The 12,209-nt window shown below is 36.2% G+C and overlaps 1 protein-coding gene across 1 annotated transcript in view; it reads left to right on the top strand.

Annotated features, from left to right (window-relative positions):
* Positions 1-8,364: 8,364 nt before the first annotated feature.
* The window catches only part of LOC113059776 (NADP-dependent malic enzyme, mitochondrial-like), a 32,591-nt gene continuing 28,746 nt past the window's right edge, over positions 8,365-12,209 (top strand). The window contains exon 1 of the mRNA XM_026228356.1: positions 8,365-8,530. Coding sequence (XP_026084141.1) covers positions 8,402-8,530 — 129 coding nt within the window. The 5' untranslated portion in view covers positions 8,365-8,401. The remainder of the gene's footprint in view (positions 8,531-12,209) is intronic.

Raw genomic sequence — 12,209 nt, 5'->3', positions numbered from 1 at the left:
CACACACATTCTTTGCTTAAAAATGTAAAAAAGCTTTGCTAACACACTATGCTAATACAGAATGCAGTGTATCCAAACCAGAAATCAGAAGTTAAGTTCTTGAATAACATTATGATGTCTGCATAACTGACAATGAGCTACTTGTCTGGCATAAAGTCAGGTATTTACATATAGTGGTAAATTGCTAAATCACACTGGACTCACTATTTGTGCTAGATCACTTCAAAGAATCAAGTTCAAAAGCAGCTCTTATTCCCCCTTGTGTGACCTTTGACCTGCCTTGCATTTTTGAGATGAGTCACATTACTGTGTATGCCTTGTTTCACTGTGCTTCTCCTTATCTCTAAGACTGTCTCATTCTCTATTTTTTTGCATCACCTGTTTGTGTGATAGCATGCTCAATTACCCAGTCAGGCCCTGCTAAACACGTGCAAAGCATCATAGTCAATGATGAGCATGACATTCTGAGCACTAAAGAACAAGACGTTTTGAGGGTGTTTCTACAGCATTTGAATGTTTTTTTTTTGTGTTATTTATTATTATATTTGAAGCATTTATTTATATTAATTTAATTTAAACATGCATGAAGACACATAATTTTTTTATAAACTGTAAACAAATACCTTATTTTTTAAACACAAATAAAAGTATACTGTACATACATTTTAACCTTGTGTTTGATGACATGAAATTTCACCAATGACACACTTTTTCAAATAAGAATGGTGATGGCAACGATTATTTTATTTTATTTTATTTTAAAACTCTTCCTTTTTTTCTGCACTATTTCCTGTAACTTCTGGACAGGTTTTGGTCCAGCATCATGACACTTGGGCTTTACACCACAGTGATGTGTTTCATTAAGACAGTGTTTTTATATGGCAAGTCGCTTAGACTTTGAATCATTTGCAGGATATGAATTCTTTATATCAACAATTCAAACAAATTTTGAACAATTCAAAACAAGTATTATATAGTTAAAATGCTAATTCTTGATACCAGGAGTTGGATTTTGGCTCATCATTAGGCTTTCCCATATAAGTGTGCATAATCATATATAAAAATGTACAGTGAAAAGAAATCACATACACTGCATTAACATTTATAATGCAACTGCCGCGACACTATATGCTTAAAACTTATTCTGAATTATAGACATAAGTAAATGAAACTATATAAAAAGAAATCATATAGCAAAATGTTCACACTATGTTTGACACATTACATATCTGTTTTTACCACTGGTCTATAATAGAAAATATAAATCAGTGGTTTTTAGTAGTAACTGTACACAAAAGCTAATGTTTACAAAATGTTTTATTTTTCATTTTGTTTGTAGGCTTATTATTTTATATGTGATGCATTAAAACATTAAAACAAAGTTTAATGAAACCAAATATAAACATGACAAAATTAATTTTTTTATGTATGACAATGATAAAGCTTACTGTGCGTTCACACCACCGGCGTCAAAAGCGTCAAAATCGATCTTGCCGCTCTGCTCACAGCGCTGCAGAAAGATTTGTGAGCGCTAAGACGCTCTGACGTAGATCGAATGCTTATTTTGTATTTAAAGCGGCCGCAAAGCAAACAAGCTTGTTGATCTCGTACAGACTAACCAGAAGGAGGGTAACGTTATAAGTTAACCTCATTAACCCTCTGGGGACGGATTAGGCGTTACCGCCCAAAATGGCATACTTTTACAAATGTGTAGTTATCTCAAAAACTATTAATGTTAGAGAGATGCGGGTTTTTTTGCCGTCTTCCTCAGATTCCGCTGAAAACAGCGGTGTCCAGTTTGTATATTAAACACTTCCCTTATTGCGCAATACCACTGCGTAAACAGGCCAATGAAAAAGATTGTGCTAAAAGGTTGTGTTTTTCTAACCCAATCAGAGGAAGGTTATGTCTTCTAGCGATTCAGAGGACTCTGTAGCTCTGCTGTAGCCTTGTAAAAGCTGGCTGGACTAAAGTAAAAGACATGTAATCAATAAACGTTCAGAGAATCAGCATCAGGGTGGAGAAAGCAGAACGCGAACGGAGTATTAGCGAGCACAAAGAGCTAAATTCGAGCGATCGGAGAATCAGCATCACGTGGAGATAGCAGAAAGTGTGTTAGCGAGCACAAAGAGATCAATTCGAGAGAGATACAGCATTATTACACAATTGTTTTATCAAAATGGCAAGCAGTAAAAGATTTACGGCAGAACAAGCTCTGGAACAATTACTGGAAAGGCCTGGAGAGGCCTTGCTTTGCTCACTGGCATGCCTAGGACTGTTTTTTAAAAAAGTTAATTATTTAATTGTTCTTTACACATTTGATTAAACAATAACACATTTCTGTCAAGCAAAGAGTTTGAAAAAATATATTTTCTTTGTTCAAAAACTGTTCTATATTGTGTGTTTTTCAGTAATAAATGACAAAAATCTAATTTTAGTTTTTGAAATGCTCTAGTTTATTGTAAAATTTTTCACTCATACTTCCTTTATATAAACATATTGCATGCATGCTTATGGTAGCTTAGGGTCTTCTGAATCCATAGATACCAAACACAGGGTGTTTCATCTCCTTTACATATGATTTATAAGCCCAAATATAAAAATAGAGAAAACAGACCAAAAAGGGCTTAGTCCCAAAAAAAAAAAAAAAAAAACGCCTATGACTGTTTGTAAATAAAGTTAATTATTTAATTGATCTTTACACATTTGATTGAACATTAACCCATTTCTGTCAAGCAAAGAGTTTGAAAAATATATTTTTGGGTCAAAAACTTTTAACTATTGTTGTGTGAGGTCTATAATACTTCCTTTATAGACATATTGCATGCATGCTTATGGTAGCTTAGGGTCTTCTGAATCCATTGATACCAAATACATGGTGGTCCATCCTCATTACATATGGTTTATAAGCCGAAATGTAAAAATAGAGAAAACGGACCAAAAAGGGCTTAGTCCCCTAAGGGTTAAATATTGTTGTTGACGAAATATTAAGATCCTTTACTTAAAATGAACAATCTCAGACACCTTGGTCCACATATCACTTTTAATTTATTTTTTATGTCCCTGTACGCAAACAGGGACACATCAAAGATTGTTGCAAACACGAAACAGCAATAATCAACCTGTCCTCTATTGTGCTGGGAACTAATAGTCGGAGCTGTGTTTTCTGGAATCCTCTCAAGCGGTGGACTTCCATGTTCCGATTGGTTGCTGCCCAACTGTGTCATAGCTCATTACCATAAAATTGCCTTGATTTCAACTCTCCTCGGCGCTCTCAACGGCCAAGTCGCGCCACGCCGCTGCTCGACGCCGGCTTACTTTACTAGTTGAAATTTAATTCTTGATTTCTGCAAGTGATGATGCCATTGTTGATATCAAGAATTAACAATATGCAATTCCTGATAACAAAAATAGCCATCATTACTAGTAGAATCAAGAATTAACATGTTAACTGGTGAAAATTTGAATTGTTGACATCAAGAATTCATATCCTGCTAATGAATTAAAAGTCAAAACGGCTTGCCATAATGTTTATGCATTTGTCTAAGTGAAACTAAACATTTGTGCATTGTGTCCAACTGCTAAGTTTTTAAAAACAGTATTTCTTTCTAGTACATAAGCCGTGTCAAATTCACAGTTCTAGCCTATTCCAAATTACCCATGCAATTTCCATTATAAGCACAGAGGGATCCCCTTACTCCCACAGCAGGATCTCACTGAATACATTCTCCACTGAGAGAGTTTGTATTAGCAGATATATATCATGGCACAAGGAGTATAATTTCCTCAATCCTGGAAGTCTGGGTGTTTTGGTGCACACTACACTATATGCGAGTGTGTGTGGTAATACCATACATCACAGGTTCAGCTACACCAGGTGTTGGTTTTCAGAGGTTAGGGAGGAAGTTAAGCAATCCTCTGTAATCTGGATTTCTGGAAATGTTTCGAGCTTTCTCTCACCCTGCTGTTATCTGGACAGTGTTGTGGTTTCCTTGATTCAGTCTGAAGAGTCCAGTCTTGTATAAAAAAAACCCAGGGGGCTCAAACATCCTACATCTGGGAATAGAGCTTTATAGGAGGGTAATGGAATTCCTGTATGGAACCACAAAACCTATTTTTTTAAATAAGCACCTCTGTAAATATACTTACATAGCAGGAAGCAAGCCCTGTTATTATGATCCAAATAACAAAGAGTATTCACAGAAAATTGCATGTTTACCAATGATGTTAGATCCTCTCTATATTGTTTTAAAAGTGCAAATAATGGCAGTACTAGCTTGACTAGCTTAGACTTTGGGAACTACCATTCTTCATGCGCGAAGAAGGATAGATAAAGAAAAAAAGAAACAGAGGCCTTTTCTTTTGCTGCTAAACTGCTTGTGTAAGATTATTTATAGATTGTCTTGTTTTGCAACGATGTAGTCTAGTTTGCATAAGGCTGTCCAGTAAAACTATTTCTATAGACTGTTGCTAGGTAGAATTAATGGTTTTGAATGAAACAGTTCAGCAAACAGTAAAACAATTAACTGAAATAATTCAACCGTTCAGAAAAAGCTTCTGTGCTCTCTAATAAAAGTATCTTACTGCTTTAATACTGTATATCTTGCACATTGCATTTGTTTCATTGGCATTTAACATATTTTCCATAGATATAGCGTTAAATTTATTTCCTTGCTTCTGTACACTAGCTTACACAATGCAGTGTACCCCATTTTGTAAAATATTTTGTTTAGATGTATTTTTAAAAATATTAAAAATATACAGAATTGGCCAAATATACCTAAATATATTTCACTTATATTTATTTGCATATTTTGCATATATATTTATATTCTCTAAAATATATATATTTTAAAGTATGTATTTCATAATTGATACTTGAAGCAAATTTTTCATATATGTTTTCATTTGACAGTTTAAAATTTTTATGCATTTTGGCCAGAATTTATAATAATTATTTTATGGGAAATATTTTTGGCTCTTATAATAAAGTGCATGTGCTGGTTCTCATTTGTAAGTCACTTTGGATAAAAAGTGTCTGCTAAATTAGTAAATATAAATTTCCCTGTAAATATAAATGTATCTGTAACTGTTGTACTGTCAACAGTTATATCAACCTGCTCTGTTGGTGTGTAGAGCATAATGAAAAATGGACCGAATGCACTCCTATCTGAGCCTCATTGTGCTTTTATCTGACTCTCTATATCACAGTCTTGCCCAATTTATCACTCCATTTATCTGTAACTCTGTGTGAGACAGTGTTTGAACAGCTAGAGTTTGTCTTTTTGTCATATAATTTACAAAGCCTACGCCTCTCTGAAAAAACAAACGTTTACGATATTTTTAGTAGAATAAATATTTGATAAATTTAGCAAGCTATGATTATATTGAGTGACATCATCTCAAGGCCGGCACTTTCAGAGTCTGGTTTGTTCCTGGTTCTTGTAAATAATTTCCAATCTATTTCTGACATATTTAATCATTTCATACATGGAAGAATCAAATGATGCCCTATTCATACTGTTTAGACAGATAAAACTCTAGTTAATATTCTATAATATTTTCTGTAATAATAAAAACTTAATTACTACGGGAAGAAGAAGGAGGGAACTGGCGGACAATCAAATGAAACTTTAATAATTCAAAATAAACACAAAACAGCGCATCAGCCCCTCACGGACGACTGATGCGCACAAATAAAAACCAAAACATAAACTACAGCCCAGGCCTGGTCCTCTCTCGTCCTTCACTTTCGTCGCTCCAGTTTTATATCCTTCCATCTCCTCTGTGGGACTCGAGACCGGTGGTGGGTCGCAGGTGTTTGACTCATTTCCCAATCACTCTACCGGCCTCGCTCGTTCCCACATCCCTCGGCCCCGCCCCACTCGTCACATTTTCTTTATCATTTTTTATATATTTTAATAATGTAATAAAGAGCATTTCATAGGAATGAATTAAAAATATATAAAATAATATGTGTATTATTGTATATTGTGTTTGGCTATGAATGCATAGGGGTTAGCTTTTTAGGGCTAAAAATAGGTTCTGTAAGTAAGGACATTAATTCAGAATGAAACGGCTGTGTATTTAATGCAGCATGAAGTGTTAAAATGCAGTGTGTTCTAACTACAGTATGTCTCTGTTGTCAGTCCCCCACTCCCCGAATACACTTAACTTCAGTATCTCCCACATTTAGCCTGTGCAAGGCCAAGATAAAGTAATATACTTTGGGCTAGAAGGAATGCACTTGAACAGGGTGCCCTTGAGTCACACTTCATACATTCAGGGAAGTGTCTGAAGGTCACAGAATATCCATTAGCTTCCTAGACAGGTTCCTAGCTTTCTAGATAGGTTTCTTATCTACATATTTGTTCATATGGGGACAGTAATTGGTATGCATGAGCAATTTCCACATATTTGTCCCGGCATGTGTTGGATCAGGGCCAAGTGCTCTGGCTTTTCAAAGTAGTCACAGTGACTAAGCGTCTCTGTAAGAGGACCCAAACCACTTGTCCAAGTCTGTAAGAATGCACATACCATACTGTACGAACAAGATATCTTGCACATTTGCACACACACTATACTGTAGGCCAGGGTTCAGCCAGAGCACTCCTCTCAGACATGCTCATTTGTGAAACATGATCCCTCTTATCATTACGAGACAGTTCAGCTAATTCAATGGCCTTGTGAACTGTAAGGTGAGTGAGGTAAGCCTCACAGTGACACTATCTAAAAGTCTATAATGGGAACAATAAGCTTTGTCAATTCAAAAATCTGATGAAGAGGCGAATCAAGGCACACATGCAATAAAGTTTTGTGTGCAATATATCTGATGTTGAGACTACCTTATACCTAGATGTATTGCAGTGCATGTTGTACTCAGCAATTTTGGATAATTCAAAGCCATATTACCTCATCCAGAGCTATTTTTGAACTTCTGTTGCAAACTTGTGACCTTGCATTGCTAGTCATCACCTGATACCACACCACCACACACCAGTTTGTTTCTTTAAAAAAAATCAAACTGTTTAAATGATATTTTTAGTAGAATTAATATTTGTTGAGTGACATCATCTCAAAGCTGGCACTGTCCGAGTCCGTTTTATTCCTTGTTCTTGTAAATCATTTCCAATCTATTTCTTAAATGTTTAATAATTTAATATATGGAAGAATTAAATAATACCCTATTTATCCTATTTAGACAGATAAAGTTCTAGATAATATTCTTAATTTTTTCCATATATATTTGTTTCTTTTTCTTTAATATTTGTATTATCTATTAATGAGCATTTCACACTAATAAATTAAACATAAATAAAATAATATTCACCTAGACGTATAGTGCATATTGTACTCAGCAATTTTGGATTATTCAAAGTCATATTACCTCATCCAGAACTATTTATGAAGTTCTGTTGCAAACTTGTGACCTTGCGACACACACACAGAAAAAGAAGAAGTACTGATAATTTCTGCCAGGACATTATACATTCATTTTTTGGACATTTCCATAACTCTAATGGATATCATCTGGGTGATGACATCAGGGAATCATCATTGAACTGACTTGACTGGAAAAATGACTCTTTGTTATTGTCTTCTTGTTTTATTGACAAACTATTTTACTGATTGGCACTGTGTATACCTGCTTTGACACAATTAGTATTGTATAAAGCTCTGTACAAATAAAGGTGATTTGACTTGACTCAATGCAGTGCAAAATTCAAAATCCAGATTAAACACCTGTTAAAATAAATACAGAAAATTCCTTCATATTAATACAGTACTGTGTCCCGTTTGTGTGTGTGTGTGTGTGTGTGTGTGTGTGAAATATTATGGTTGAAGATTAAATTGAAATACAATATCACAAGTAGGCTAAGTGTATTGTAGACTTCTTAGGATAAGACTTTATAGTCAATTTCAAAAGATTAAAAAAATATTAAAAACAGAAAACTGCTCATTTAAACGTCATGTGGGGTACTTTCAAGTAAATACATATTTACTTTTATTGTACTTTCAATTTGAGACAATATGATATTTAAAGTGTCAGACAAAATTCACAATAAAGATGTTCTAATTTAATAAATTATTGAATCAAATATTTTATATCGACTAAATCAAACTCAAAATCAGCTTTTGTGACAACTAGCCCCGTTTCTTTTTTTGCCCCTGTTCCAACCACGGTAAAGTTACTTTGAAACCATGCCTTAAAATATTATGTAAAACCTTTATGTTCTGCTTCAGATAAGATTTGCAAGACTATTATCGACTTTTACAGCTAATAGTTTGGCGATAACAGCACACACGCAACCACTGTTGAGTCACGCTGCGTAACGTCTTCCTGTCTGATCACGCGGCGCGCGCACTTGTTGAGTTCAGCGCTATTTAAAGGGGAAGCAACATGGCACACGCTTTAGTCAAACAGGAATCTGTCGAGTGGGAGATGCAGAAGTCAGCAGACCAAAGCAAGACCTTTGTTTACACGAAGAAGAGGGGGTATGATGTTACACGTAACCCCCACTTGAATAAGGTAAAAGGACAATTTTTTTGTAACTTCACCACGCTTTTTTTTTTTTTTTCAAAACATAACATTTTGTGTTGACTGTTGACTGCTAATACGATAGCAAGGCAGTGGATATCAGTTTCGAGAGGAACTATATTTAGACTTAAAGGGCCACACACTTTCTTTGCTATCTTAGTCAAAAGCAAGTCTGTTTGTAGTTTAACAGGTGCTCTTGAACTGACGTTGGTCATGACGCGCTACTTTCAGGATCAGCCCACGGAGTTTTCTTTTAACATATATAGTCTATATTTACCAGTTTTAATCTCCACATATTTTGTTATTATTCCCCAGATTGCGCTACCGTTATACTTCAAAATAAAGTATAATAAAATACCTATAATCCTTATTTATAATATTTTGATGAGATCAACAGCAGCCTCTGTCCAAGGTGCTGACAAGTCGTTGCTATGGCATCACCTCAAGAACTTCAACCTGGTGGGACAGTGATACTTCAGAGTCCAAATATTAGCTTTTTTTATTTTATTTTTGCTTATGTGTATCATATATGCACTGAAACTAAAAATGTTTAAAAATCCAACAGCACCAGATCACTACTATAATTTGAAGTTGCAAACACACATCTGAATATTATGAATATAATATACAAGTATGCTTCTTTTTTTCACTTTTAACGGCATTCCCTAGTTAACTTTTGAGGTAGCACATACTATCATTGTATTTTCTCTTTATCTTATTAACAGTTATATTTAGAGTTTATCTATCACCGTTTGACCCTCATTTGTGACTCACTGTCCCTGATCTTTGATCAATTTCTCTTTGGAATGTTCCATTCATTTGCTGCGTGTGCCTGCGTTCTGTGTAACCCCTCTCTCCCGGGTCCTCACCGCCACACCTCGCACTCCTCGAACCCGGGTCTCCGGGGGTGGGAGGCGGACAAACTAACAAGGAGGCTAAATGACTGCAGCCACTAAGCGTCAATTGCTAGTGCACATCTTGAGATCGGGGAGTGAGGTTTACCTGCACAGCACCCACTTGCTTTTACATCTGCACTTTTGTTTTCATTAAGATGGACCATTTGCATCAGTTTCCTATGCTGAAATTAAGGACTAGAGTCTGATCAAAGTCACATCTCTTGGCACTTTGCCACAGGTCAGGTACTGATGACAACACAGCACACTGCCTGTCGTTAAGGTTAATGACTTATAATCTGCACAAGAGATCTCACAGAATGAGGTCATATTTTCAATCCAGGTGCACACTACCTAAGGTTCTGAAAGGTGTCATTATGTATGAATCCATTGAGTTGGTTGAGGTATGAAGATCACGGTCTCTGTGTTGTCTTTTATAGTGCACACTCAAGTCATTTCAGCTGTGTTAACCCTGGCAAAAAAAATAACATTTTCATAGGTCTATAAATCATGCAAAGTCACTCTTTAATCAAAACTGGCTATTAAAGTAAAACATTTTCAGTGACCCACTCATTATAGAGGTCATGATGGTGTTTTTAAGAATATAAAGTAGGCTGGAAGGTTGGAATATACAGAAGGTGTTTCTGTAACTGCAAGATGTTAAATATTTATATTTGACCTCGGGTCTTGAATTCAAAAGCTTCTCACTGCAAAATAAGGTTTGACATGTGGCTCGGGAATGTTGTGGGCATCGTTGATTTCAGTGTATTTTCAGCTGATATGCTAGTTTGTTTATCCTGCTATATAAAATTGGAACAAAAATTTAATGCAAAGTGCAGATTTTTTTTTTTTTTTGTATTTAGAGGTGACTCTTTATTATACCTTCCATGGTCCTCTTTCCTGTAATCAAAGAAGATCTCAGATTAATGTCTCTCTTTAATGTGGCTCCTGTGTCTGTGGTGCTGGAAGTTGCCAGACTGGTGCCACAACTTAAAGCTCATGTGGTGCTTCGGGGTGTGAGAGCACTTCTAATGCTTTCATGTTTTTATGACGTGGCTTTGCAGTTCCACCCACATCCTTGACTCTAATGAGCTAAATTCAGTGTTATTGTCTTGTTTAATAGACAGAGACGTGATTTAATGAGATTAATTAAAAGAGAGGCTTAGGTTTTGCTGTGTTTCTTTGTATGTTTGAGAATAAGCCTTTGTTGAAGGCATCAGGAAAATTGTGTGAAATCTGTCTTTATAAGGAAACAGAATTACATAAACGAGAATGAATCTCCAGAACAAAAGACTGTGTGATTGATATCATAATTAGCATAGCAATTAGCAAGTCATTACGTCAGACTCCAGGTTGTGTCATTCAGAGATAAATTGAGAATGGATGCAGAATGAAGAATTACAATAAACTGAATTTAAATGTAAGGTAATAACATAATTTTTTTAGAAAAGTTAAGACAATCTTTGAATCTAGCCTTGATTGGATAGATTTTTATATATTTATATAAAACTAACCTGAATAATAAATCATTGAGGTTTGTTACTACCAGACCAGCTCCACTGTTTACCACGCAGTACTTTGGTCAAGCGCTTGCGTCTTTGTTTACAAACTTTTATTTTCTGGACAGTGTTGTGATAGTTGAACATTGATAAGCTTGAGGTTTGTGTAATAAATGACAAATCAGTCATTCATCTTATGAGTCTTATTTCATTCTTAGGTAGTGCTACTCCCTTGTAAATACAGTCCCACATCGAGTAAAACATTTGCTCTTTCATGCAGCTTTCAGAATAACCGACCTCCAGAACTCATGAACCAAAACAAGGAAATTAAGAGAGAACGTAGGAAATGACCCCTGAGAGGAGCTGTTTTGAGCTGTACACTTGGTACACTGTGGTTCTCCAGTGGTGCATTGTTGCTGTCCCGAGGGCCTGGCTATCACAGGGCTTGAGTGTTCTCTCGTTTTCTCACTCTCAGCTGCAGAGAAGCACAGGACAACATGCTAATTGATGCTGTAGGACTGAAAACATAGAGGCCTCACGTCCGCAAGCTGGAGTTTACTCTCAGCGCCCCTCCCTGGTATCACCTCTGACCTCCTCCCTTCTCAACAGCCCTTTCCTGTGTCTGCCCTAAGTGCAGACAGGATATTATCCATGTGTATGCGGGGAGCTTTGTGCAGTAAGAGATGAGAGTGAGGAGAAAGAGGTCTCTGTAGAGCGAAGGAGAGAAATAGTGAGCTGCCCTGCTCTCCACAGACCTCCTCTGTGTTTCTGCTTTATCTCTCATTAATGACCGCCTGTGTGAATCGAGGCCAACAGCACTGGCCTCTGGCTCCGTGCCATGTCAAAGACCAAAAACGCAAACAACGCAGCACTAAACTCTCCTAGCATCCAAGACGAGATCCTGTTTCACATTGGGAAATGGGCTTTTAGGAGCACAGGTGATTAACAGATGCCCATTCAACTTGCTGTGGAAAACAAGAGCTCAGTTGGAAATGTAGCACCTTTTGGGCTGAGCAGTGGAGACTTTAAGGCCCCCTTGTGGTTGTTATGTGTGAGGATTGCCAAAAAGCTATTGTTAGAGAGTAGAGACAATGGCTTTGTTGATATACTGCAGGAAAATGTGGCCCAAATCAGAATTTTTTATTTTTTACTCCTATGTGACTCAGATCGTTTGTTTCATGACTGAGTGAACAGCATAAACCACATAGAATGAGAGCTTTTTGATTCTGATTTGGGCCATGTGTGGTTCTAAATCTGATATCAGGTAAGATGTTTTGC

This window comes from Carassius auratus, chromosome 41 (genome assembly GCF_003368295.1).
Source record: "Carassius auratus strain Wakin chromosome 41, ASM336829v1, whole genome shotgun sequence".
Taxonomy (NCBI): domain Eukaryota; kingdom Metazoa; phylum Chordata; class Actinopteri; order Cypriniformes; family Cyprinidae; genus Carassius; species Carassius auratus.
Note: the sequence above shows the minus strand (reverse complement) of the source record. Positions and strands in the feature narration are given on the sequence as shown.